Source organism: Taurulus bubalis (genome assembly GCF_910589615.1).
Source record: "Taurulus bubalis genome assembly, chromosome: 20".
Lineage (NCBI taxonomy): Eukaryota > Metazoa > Chordata > Actinopteri > Perciformes > Cottidae > Taurulus > Taurulus bubalis.
The window spans coordinates 13662168-13674313 of NC_136608.1; the positions used below are offsets into that span (position 1 = coordinate 13662168).

At 42.6% G+C, this 12146-nt stretch overlaps 1 protein-coding gene across 1 annotated transcript; it reads left to right on the forward strand.

The window, feature by feature from the left end:
* Positions 1 to 1505: 1505 nt before the first annotated feature.
* mtpn (myotrophin) lies at positions 1506 to 11832 on the forward strand. Its single transcript, XM_079235857.1, has 4 exons — positions 1506 to 1752; positions 3952 to 4065; positions 5098 to 5181; positions 11600 to 11832. The coding sequence occupies exons 1-4, from the start codon at positions 1687 to 1689 to the stop codon at positions 11684 to 11686; spliced, it is 351 nt and encodes a 116-aa protein (XP_079091983.1). The 5' UTR covers positions 1506 to 1686; the 3' UTR covers positions 11687 to 11832.
* The last annotated feature ends 314 nt before the right edge of the window (positions 11833 to 12146 follow it).

Here is a 12146-nt window from a genome sequence, read left to right on the forward strand (position 1 = left end):
TTTTGTATAGCCCAAAATCACAAATTACAAATTTACCTATGAGGGCTTTTACAATCTGTACACATACGACATCCCTGTCCAAGGACCTCACATCGGATCAGGAAAAACTCCCCAAAAAATTAAGAAAAAACTCTTCACAGGGAAAAATGGAAGAAACCTTCGGGAGAGCAACAGAGGAGGATCCCTCTCCCCGGATGGACAGAAGCAATAGATGTCATGTGTACAGAATGAACAACGTAACAGTTACAGTACATTCAATGAATATGACAGAAATTATTCATATGATGAGTAATAGTCATGGACCACGATCCACTCTCTCTACATGTACAGTATATTGGCACCTAATCGATCTCTGATGGGAGGTCAGAGATCAGGCACAGCTTCGGGGTGTCTTGTTTGACTGTGTTGTAGCAGGTCAGGCTGTCACAGGAAGTTAACACGGATCAAAAGATTTTATCAAAGGCAACCGGCAACTCCGACGAGGAAATAATCATCAAATGGACTTCACCATTCTCTCAGGTGTTCTTATTCAGCATGCATGACAGCAATACAACTTTAAAGTAACATATTTTAAAAAAATCTAATCAATAATCTTAGTTTATTGGATTTAAGTTCCATCAATTGTTGATGTACAGTTTGTATTTGGTATTTTAAATTGTTATTATATGTAATAGTCATGTATCTATGATCTCTATTCTTCTTCTTATTTTTTCAGTCTTTAATGAAATCAATAAAGAATAATATGACAAAAAACTATTCAATGGAATGGCATGGAATGTAAAGTCGCTTTTAGGGTCAATATGATTTGTATTTGCCTTTCGTATAGAATCTGTATAAATTATCACTCATTTTATGTAATATGTGTTGGTATTTATTCATTTATCTTAACATGTTTACCCCGGTTGTGTTGAATTTCATGTTTACAGTGCCTTGTTCCGCTCCTGAACATTGAACAGTACATGTTACTGGACTTTGACCTGTGCCTGGGTGTGAACTGGAGAGAGGAACTGCAGGACTGATGTGATGATAATAGGGTGTTATCATTTCTATGGGCTTTGGCCATGAAAAATAAAAGCACAGTCACAGATAAGAATTTTAGTTTTTTCTTCAGTAGTATGTCAGTAGTAAGTCATTGAGTATCAAGTGCTTATGTTTTATGGATTGAAACACGTATAATAATAATTAAGTGTATTCAAGGAATATATTAAATATTGTACTTTGCAGAAGGAATTTGTAAAAATAATGATAAAAAGAGTTCTTTCAACTATATTGTGTAATCCTGTTTAACTGATACAATGTAATATTCAAAGAATTCGGTGTTCCTCCTTTCAACTGTAGCGCCTGCATGGCCCGTATAGTGCAACATAAAGATTACATCACTTCCGGGTAACCGCATCGGAAACACTTTTGGCATGCAGAAAGGCGGATCCCTCTCGGCTACTTTGCCTTTCAGAACTTCTTTTGAGCTTATTTTTACCTGCCATTCCTCGGCGGGTCACGCCAAATCCAACACGAATTGCTTCCTTAGGTATTAAAACGACATTTTTTATTCAGTTGAGTTCTGCGACCGTCCTCGCCGCGACGACAGGAAGAGAGTTTTTTTCCGGCTGTAGCTTAGCTAACTTTTAACGCACTAGCATTCAACTTGACAACTGCCTGCAGCGGGGAAGCAGCAAACACAGGAAGATGGGAGATCTGATGTGGGCATTGAAGACCGGGGATCTGGACGAGGTGGAAGCCAAACTCGTAACGGTAAGACGGCTGTGATGTGACTGTTTCCCCCGAGTGAGTCGTGTACAATGGTTCTCTGACAAGTGGTTGTTTAGCGAAGGTAGCTAACGTGAGTTAGCAGACAGCTAGCTAACTAGCTTGCTAGCAAGCTAAAGTTAGCTGTAGTTGGGTTATGTTAAGTTACTGTAATCTAACGCAAGCAAGCTTGTAACGTTCGTGACGTTATGTGTTGTTTATTGAGCTTTACCTGGGCTTTTGTTCGTTTCAAAACACTCAAGGTTGTGAGTGTAGCTAAGTCTTAATGTCAAGTTAGCATAGTTAGCAACACACGAGCGCTAACTTACACTCTGCTTGATGCTGATGATAACGTCAGACAATAGTGGGTCAGTGTTTCGGCTTTCAAGCCGCGTAACGTTAGTTATTGACATTGCACTAGTTGGATGTTCAGTTCGGCTTGCAAGAACGCCATTGTTGCCAATTTCCGCAAAGGGAAGAGGAAGGTAAAGCAACCTGTTGGTAAGCACAACAACATCTGCTGGTACGAGGTGCTGCACGTTGTAGCTAGGTGAGACAGCTGGCATCAACCTGCCACCGTGATGTACGTGCAGCTGCAGCAACGACAATAGTTGTTGACAACGCATGCGTTTTTGTGTGGACAATGCGTATTGTTGTCGGTAGAAAGGCGCTGTGGGATAAGTGAGCTCTTTGCTATCGAGGGAACCACCACACGGGCCTGTGGCTAGCGTTGGTGGGCGGGGGAGTATGTTAGCTCGGCTACAGCAAATCCGGCGGCTCCCTCCAGCCAACGTAGTCTTGTTTTGAAAGACACTGATGGAAACGTCATTGCCTATAAGTGGCTGTGAGGCCATACTGATTTCACTGCAGAGCTGAAAGTGTCTTCTGCTTTTGTTGGAAAACCGTGCCTCTGCTGGAGGAGGCCATTTTTGCTTTCACAAACAGTCCTTAGGTTGTTGTGATAGCTTATAGTTGAATGAAACAACAGTATTGTTATACTTGCAAATAGGATAGTTACATTTGTCTGGATCATACAGTGTTAAAAATAGGCAACAATATGTTGTGACTTCATATAGACTGTGTTTATTGAAATACCAGAAAACATGCTACATTCTTATATATTGATAACAAGATATAAAGTTACCTATGTTGGGAAAGAAGATGTTCGCCGTATCGCCCAGCCCTACTATAGATGTAAAAATAACTCAACTAATTTTATTTGTGCCCATCTGCAAAGTGTAAGTCCTAGGTTAAGTTTGAATACACATGAAGATTGTATCTAAACAGAGACTGTAATTTTGTCATTGGACTATTCAATCAGTCGTCTGTTTTGATGCTCAAAATCAGTCACAACTGCAAGTCCAAAATGAGCCTTGGAAAAATAAAAAATGCTTTAAAACATTTGAAACAACAAGCTTAATCAGACACTTATGATATGGTAATTACTTCCCATGCTTGCCTCTAGGCGAGGTGATCTAATCACAGTTACCGTCTGCAGACTGCATGTAGCAACAGTTAAAGTTAACGGAGGTTTCATTGACTTGCATCACGGTGCGTTCAATCTCCACTCACTGAATTAGTTTTGGGCGAAAGTAAATTATAATGCTATCATGAAGTGTTCAAATGTAGTTTTTGGTGAGAAACTTTAATACATTTCGTTGTTTGAAAGCGATGTTTACACAGCAATGTAAACTAGATATTAGAGGGGGAATTATGACCTGTTCAATTAACCAGTGTATAATAAATAATAACTACTAATGCAAAAATATGTATTTTTATGAAAATATTAAAACTTTTTTTTTAATGATTTATTTCCTAATTTAATTCTGTGTTTTTATGCAAATGACCACTTTAGATGACAATAACAAAGCAAAAGGAATACACTGACTTTGGGATGTTTGAAATAATCTTTCGGGACGGCCACCTGGCACACACTGAGCTGTGGTTAAGGGAACGAGGACGGGTGGTGAGTCTGTATATCTTTTCTCTTGGCTCCAAGGCTGACGAGGTCTAATAGCATCACAGCAGGGAAGTGAAGGCCAAGGGATGGTGCATGTTATTGTTGTCTTTGAATTTCAGTGTGAGTTTGTATCAACATTAAGCGAATGGCGTCCTCAGATCCCCCTTTGATGCATATTGTTGGCTTGTGCCAGCACTTACTTATTTCGGCTCTGTTAATGTGTCATCTCTTTCTTTTTTTTTCAGGCCGAAGATGTAAACCGGACCCTGGAAGGCGGGAGGAAGCCTCTGCACTATGCTGCAGACTTTGGTCAGACAGATGTGGTCAAGTACCTAATTTCTAAGGGAGCCGATATTAATGTAAGAGCCACAACAACCACCATCACATTATTTTTTGCATTCATTTGCATACTGTCCAGGGTTGCAAAGTCCACAAAAAATGACTTTCCTTCATAATAGAGTTCAAACAAGCTGATAAAGCTCATGCCAAATCAAGCAGTTTACCAATAGGCTTACAGTAGTCTGTTAAAACCAGTTTATCATATGCTATTTCAGCTATTGTCCATTCTCTCACTCAACAATTGGCTTTCCAAGCATCACATTTAGCCTGATAGGCCCCCTGAGTTGCAATAGTCTCTTCTGGTGGTGGTGTTGTTGTTGTAGGAGATTGATCAGGATCCACTTAAAGGCACTTACCCATCCAACAGTATTGACATCTGTAATTTGGATGGAGCTCTATTGTAGTTTGCAGCTTATTCTAAAGGTCTCGTATGCCTGTTCAGTAACCAGTAGAATTGTACATGTAAGCAGCATGAAACTCCAGTACACTTCTAGCCATGGAAGGAAACAAAGCTTTGTGATGTGTGAAACAAATTGGGAAAAATCTTTTACAGAACAATCTACAAAGCCGAGATAGTCTTTTATTTGTAGATCAATCGTGTTCTGTACTGTAGAGTTTCTAAGGTGCTGCCTGATGCTCAAGGCACCCGCATTAGCTTGGTACAGCTCAACACCACAGCATCCACTTGTCCGGTCTTTGCAGACACAAGGATTTAAAGTTGCACCAACATAAAGTCTTTGCTTCGCCTCCCCAAGCCTCACTATGTTTGAGCATTTCTCTATTTCTCTTGATAACCAGCTCAGCTTCTGAAACATTTGAGATAAATATAGCATTGAAGTGCAGTGTGCTCCTTTTCAATTCTGGCTATGATAAGGGAGAAGTAAAATCTCTCTCTCACTGGAGTTCTTAGTTATATTTGAGAAAAAGATAGATGTGCCCTTGTGTATGAAGTTTGGGGTTGTGCTTAGGATCTGCTCATACATGCTTTTCTCAAAGAAAAATTGTCTTCTGCCTTCCACTCATGCTTTTCCCACCTCCTCCACCCCCAACAGGCTCCAGACAAACACGGGCTCACTCCACTGATCTCTGCCTGTTTCGAGGGTCACACCTCTTGTGTCAAGGTCCTGCTAGAAAAGGTTAGTACTTTTCTTTGATAACGCTCAAATCATGCATCTGCGCACAGAAGAGCCCCGGTGTCCTTCACCCGCATGTCGACGTGTCCGAGGCTCAACATGAGCGACGAGTGCTGATGAGGTAGCTCGTTGGACAAAAGGCCCTTTAACACAGTCCTGCGGAGGCTGCACTGGAATGTTCACAGAGCATGACACGGTATTGCCGCTGTTCACTTGTTTTGTGTCGTTGTTTTTAAGCGGTTGCATTCAGAGGTGCACGGCCCTGTGCCCCGTCCTTCAGCCCTCAGCCTCCCTCAGTTGTTTATCTCTGGAACTATTTTAAATGCAACCTCAGTCAGATAGATGTGGGCCCACGGTTGTCACAGCTGTGAGGAGAGAGACAATACCGAGTCAGGCACAGCTGGCATGTGCTGCAGAAACGCAACCAAACGACAAGCATACCACAATGAATGCACAAACGTCATCTGGCAGGAGAAAACAGCTTTGTGAAGCTCCATCACAGTCGAATGAAAAGCCTCTTTTTGATGGATGAGCTTTTTTTCTTTTAGAAAGCCAATGCCTCTTGTACATTTTACCTGAATGTTCCACTCAGAAGTACCTGCACGGCATTCATATACATATAAATGGCTGATCCTCCACTCACCTAGGCTGGAGCTCTGTTTCCCCACGGCCCAAATGAGCCAGACTGCAATGGGATTGATTCCTCGGTGGACGGTGGAGACCACACAAATGAGAGCCACAATAGATACTTCTGTCAAGACCTCCTTCAGTTCTTTGTTTCTGGTGCACCTCTGTCAATAAACACTCGAGTCTCATTAGAATAAAGCAGATCTGTGTAACTGACAACTTCCTGATGTTATGTCATTACCTGGTATTCTTTTTATATCTGTAGCATGACCCAAATCGCACATATACGCCTTGAGTGAAAGACAGGCACATTGAACGTGAACTTAGTAATGGGCATGCAAGAGCTTTTCTATTTCTGTTTTCTGTCTATTGCTGAGAATTTCAGTGACTGTCACAAGTTCAGCACCACTATGAGAGAGACGCCTACAACGCCTGCATGATGCCATGCGGATGGCTCGCGTGTGTTTACAGTCCATGTCTGCTGCAGACCAATACGTGTCTGTGGGGATGTCTAGATATTTCGAGGCCGAGGGAGAGTTGAGCAGCTGTCAAGCTAAATGAGGCAAGGTAAATGAAAGCTCCACCACAGAGTTGTTTCACGGTGGCGTCATCTTGGCTTAACACAAGTAATGAGAAGAGAAAGGGAGTAAGTCACACCACCGATTAGGGAAGTCATTTTTTTTTTTTGCACTCTATACGATCACATGCGCAGTATTCAGGCAGATTTTTCAATCGGCTCTCTGTTTCAACTGCAGACAAAAAAGGAAACTGTATCTATGTATGGGGAACTCTGGTGTTCGACGAGAGAGACATTTACGGGGTACTCCACTGCTCACTTATTCCTGTTGGCATCGGATGTATTAATCCTTCATTTTCATCAACACAGTCGCACACCCCGGCCCTCGCATCAACAAGCCAGAGTCTTGCAAGCAATCGGCCGGCAGCTGGCCGGCAGCTGGCCATCGCAGTCAGCTGGCCGGCAGTGCTGTTGGCTCCAAGATAAACTGAAAGTAGCAGCCAATGCCAACAGGAAGAAAATAGCAGTTTACTACTCGGTACATCTATTTTTTTCTTTCTAAAGTTGATAGCGTAACACTAGTAAGCATTTGCAGGTACATTGAACTCCTACTCGGCACAGACTTGTGGTCTATGACCTGCATTGACTTTAATTGTTATTGTGACAACATGATTGTAGAATGCTTTTGTGCGTGTTATTTTGGTGATACCGAAGCCTTATCATGGAGGTACTGTCGGTCTGATAAGAATAAGGAATTGCAGGTTGATCCAAGACATCTGCTGGATGACACTTTTTCTGTCTGTCGGTGTTTTTATATGTCACATTGTCACAGACATCACACATATTGTGTTTGGAATTAAAACCAGTCCCTTTTTCACGATAGTCTTCATTATTGACTGCAGTCATTTTCTTTTATTTCCCCTGCTACCAGTCACACATCCACAGCTGCGGTACATCCTCCTCAAAGCCAGAAGCTCTTCTCCATCTGAAATAGGCATCTAAGTAATTACCAGCCCTGCATTGGAATGTAAAGCCCCTTGCCTGGACCTTTTTAAAAGGACAGCCTTTGTCTGTGGTATCATACGAGGCAAGATAGGCAGCCATAACTCATCTGAACAGGGATTACGGTGGAATGACGAAGGTATTCGCGAACCCAGAGGTTTGCTCTTTTCATTTCTTCGTGCTCGTCACCACTAAGCACCATCAAGGATTTACACCGAGCTGCCAAAAGGTCGCCGGTCACTACAGGGACCAGGTTTCAATACACCCAACCCTGGCAGCTCTAAAAACTCGCCATGTGTCTTAACATGCGATGAATAGATTGTCCCTAAGCCGCCCTATTGACTGTGCTGCTGCATATCCACTCTGTGTGGCAGGATACTGAATTGTGACTATTCAACTGTCAGACAGTCTTGTGTTTTCCAACAAAAATGGCTTGGTCCCCTGGTGCATCATGGGCGCTGACCCCTGCCCCCTCTGACTGCGTACTGTGCTGTTGTTGGCAATGCATTATGAAAGGCCATTTTAACCCCAATAGGTGACCCAACCGTAAGATCTGGCGAGAGTGCTGACTACAGCCTGCAGAGGCCAGCCAGTTAATTTTGAGTTGACAATGAAAGGGCATTTTTTTTTCTTCTATGAGGAACTATGCACATGACCCATGACTAGGAAGAAATGGCGTATTATTTAGTAGTTTAAAAGCCAAGGCAACAATAGGAACTGTCCTGTTGTTGCCTTGGCTTTTAAACCTGACCCTATAAAGTATCCTTTTTATTGTGTGTCCTCAATACGAAGGAGGATTGGCCATTTATTTCTCGCAGTGGTCTATAAGTAAGAACTTTAAAGTAAAACAGGCTAATAGTCATCATCTTTCAATGGGCTTTGCGACACGTAACTCTGGCCGTGTACGTAACCTGTTCTTTGTGTTGTGTAATATCTCCGTTGCACCTGTAAGCGATTTCTTAAAATTTGGCACAAATGTCCACTCTCACTCAATGTTTTACATATTAGAATTTGGTGGTCAAAGCTCACTGTGACCTCACAGAACACCCTTTAACTCAATGAATTTGCTAATTACGATAAATACTGCTAATTATGATAATTTCGCACCCATTTAAACGGTCTAATAGGAGACCATGATGAAGTGTTGACATGTTGGACAGACATGGATGTGAACTGCAACATGAGTGGTTGGCAGAGGCACACAACCGCGAGTCGGTAACATTGGTTGGTCTTGGAAGGGGGTATCTGTCCTTAATAAAGCTGCGATGGTAAGACGACAGAAAACTCGTTAGTTTCATTAATTGTTTGTCATTTTTCAAGCAAAAATGCCTCAGTTCCCTGGTTCCAGCTTATTAAATGTGAATGCTGCGTTTCCTTGTCTTAACATGATTGTGAATTGAGTATAATTTTGATTATTGGTCAGACAAAAACAGGCCATTCAATGAAGTCACCTTGACCTCCAGGAATTAGTGATGGGCTTTTTTTATATATATATTTTTTTGACAATAATTGAGAAACAGTTTTGAAAGAAAAAGTTAGTTCAGCTCTGAATCTACATTTGATTTTATATCATTTCTAAATAATGAAAAGTGACCATGTGATCTCCAATCAGCCTTTTTCCAATTTGACCAGTATTTGATGCAGCTCCCTAACTCGCATTCATTTCAACTGGAGCCGAGCTGACACGGCTCGATACAGATATTGACCTTCCGTCTTTCTTTTTCGCCGGGTCTCATGAATTTGCACTTTTACAGATCGCTAATGTTTGACTGCTGCCAGCAGGTCAATGTTTGGATATCAGCGTTGCATTTCAAAGCAGTTTTGAGCGATGCTCTGGCTGGACTTATATTTGAAGACTTCTGCATGGCCGGCGTTTCAATTCCATTCACTAATGGCATAATGAAAACTTAATGGACACTTTAGCAGGTCAGTGGCATTACGTTACTGACCCAGTGCTGCTTTGTATGGCTCCATAATCCAGGATGGTGATGCATTTCAGTTTGACTGGAGACAAGCTGGGAGGCTATTCTTAACCACGAGGCCGTGTGTCACTTTGCCACTTGACTGGCGTGAGGTGTTCACGAGGAGGTCATTAATCAAGTTGGGGGAAGCTCATTAATGTAAGTGGTGTCAGAAGCATGCCACTGAGCTGGATGTCCATTGGGGATGGCATGGTGTTTCCTCACAGGCAGCATGGGCCACGGATGTTAGTGTAACTATCAATCTGTTGCAGACCCTCTAGAATACTGTGTCGGGCAATATGAGTGTTTTTTTACAAATCGGGTAGATGCCTCATTTGTTCCAAGTCCGGCGTAGTATTGATAGTGTAAAGGTGCACAGTTCTGTTTCCGGTCGTTTAACTGAGGGTCCTGAACCAGCTACTAATGACGTCCCCGGAGCTGCAGAAATAACAAAGCGTCCTCCCATCTTCCTGGCCTGAACTCATTTGAGTAGAAGGCACAATATTTGGTTAATAGCTACCTCTTACAAATTAGCCAGCGACACTACAACAATGTTATTTAACTATTTCTCCTTCCGCTACATGTGGATAAAACACTCTTATCAGAAAAAATATATTAAAAAACTATCAGTAGGATACGATAAATTACACTGTTCCTCTGTGTGTTTGCAGATAAAATAAGAAGACCTCTGAAACATGAGTCAACTCCAGGAAGTTAAAGGTTTTGACCCAGAAATAGACAGACAGGCACCCGGCTAAAAAAACCAATTTGTAGGTTTTACATATCAGTTTGTTTGTGTTTTTAACAAAGAGAGATATGACGTGTTGACCAGTCAGCATTAGTGGTGCTGATAGTCAGATGTCTCGACCTTTGGACAGAGCCAGGCTAGCTGTTGCCCTGTTTCCAGTCTTTTTGCTAAGCCAAGTCATTAGCTGGCGCGTTGGAGGCCTTAACATTTAGTATCCATCTTATCTCAGAGAGAGAGAGCCAATAACCGTGTATCCAAAATGTCAAACCTTTCTTACAGGATCCCATATGCAAGTATGATGCTGTAAAATGTGGTCCTATCTGTTTAAACTGCTGTTTCCCGTGGTTGAAACCCTCCGGGTCACCAGTTGCCGTAGTTCGTCTGTTACACAACATACGTGCTGACAGGTGCACGCTTCCCAGAAGTGCCACACTTGTTGTGAAGTTCCGAAACCGTCTCTTTCTTTTGTCTTTCGTCTCCGTGCCAATTAGGGGTGCAAATCTGACGGGTTACCCGCTCCGCCCTGGTAAATCTCTCCTGCTCGGGACGTGCTCCGTTGCTCCTGCGCCATGGAATTTGCACCCAGGCAACCGTCCTCGCATTGCCGGGACCTTGAACTGGGTCGCATTGTTTTTGATGCTCTGCTTCTCCACGCTACAATAGACTCTCTCTCTGCCTTGGCGCTGTAAGCCCTTTTGCTAAGAGGCTAAAGTTGGCAGCCCAAACAAAGGGACGTCTCTCCAACACATGCCCTCCACTCCTCCGTTGCCCATTAAATCTTTTGTCACTACACGGGCATTCAATACGTTGCCTGTCTCATTCTCTTTTTTTTAATCAACGTTTTTTTTGTCCTTTAGTAATCTAAAAGATTATGTCCACTCGCAGCTCTTTTACAATTCACTGTTATACCTCAGAGCTTAAAATGCTTTATCTCTGTGGCTTTGTTGCATGTGCTGTTTAAAAAAAAAGACAGACTGACAAGCAAGTGCTAAGAGACATATTTAGAGGAAAGTAAAAGTGACACAAGTTTTGCCATTTAATGTATTAGGATAGCTGTTGAATGATGGCATGTGGCCATAAGGAAGAGTTGTAGACGTCACCCTCCACTGATAAGCATTGCAGGCTCTCCATGGCACATGTTTGACCACCCAAATATAGGCTCTTTCCACCCCAGGAACCATTTCAGGAACTCAAGAACCTTGCATGTGTGTTGACCAGGGTCTAAATGCAGCATCTGGGCCATACAGAGCCAAAAGTCCCGACTTCCCTTTGTTACTCGAGCTACCAGGACTCATTCTCTCATCTGTCTTTGTGAAGAAGGGAAATGTGTACAGGTGTCTGCTATTCTAAGATGGCGGGCACATAACACTTCCCTCTGATTGTCCAGTACCTGGCTCTGTTAGGTTGCTAATGGGCAGCTTTATTCAACAAGAGGCTATAGATTGAGGTCTCTGCTCCTCACCTTAACCCCTGACTCAATGAATTGGATTCTGCATCACACTGTGAGGGCGACTTAATGCGCCTGCTTAGCATATTTAATATTCATGCCCCCTTCTTCCTCCACAGGGAGCTGACAAAGACCAAAAAGGACCGGACGGCATCAGTGCCTTTGAAGCTGCCGAGGACGACGCTATAAAGGCTCTGCTCAAGTGAGAGCCCACCGTGTGGGAGGAGGCTGGACAGGTGGGTGAACAGACAGACGGATGCAGTGGTCCCCTGACAGAAGATGGACTCGCCCTCTTTCACCCCGATCAACATCTGTCTCAGCACTGCTTTTGTCTGTCTGTTGGAGGGTCATGTGTCTGTCTGGTGATTTTTTTTTTTTTTTTTTTTTTTTTTTTTTTTTTTTAAATTTTTTTTTGTTTCTCCCTTTTACCTTGTTTATTTTCCTTTTTTTTTTTTTTTTTCCCCAAGTTTTTTGGGATAGGATTTTCTCTTGTTCTGGCCTCTTGTTTATTAGCCATTTAACAGCAAGACTTGTCAACTATGTCTCCCTTAGGGACCAACCACTGGGGGAGGGCTCTTGAATCTGGATCCTAAGATCACTGCTCTGAATAGAAATCACACTCTGTAATGTAAACGCAAAGCTTAGTACTTAAACACACACCTCATT

Coding starts and splice junctions, on each gene's coding strand:
- mtpn (XM_079235857.1), top strand. CDS start 1,687: ATGGGAGATCTGATGTGGGCATTGAAGACCGGGGATCTGGACGAGGTG. Junction 1,753..3,951: donor TGGAAGCCAAACTCGTAACG/GTAAGACGGCTG, acceptor TTTTTTTTTCAG/GCCGAAGATGTAAACCGGAC. Junction 4,066..5,097: donor CTAAGGGAGCCGATATTAAT/GTAAGAGCCACA, acceptor CACCCCCAACAG/GCTCCAGACAAACACGGGCT.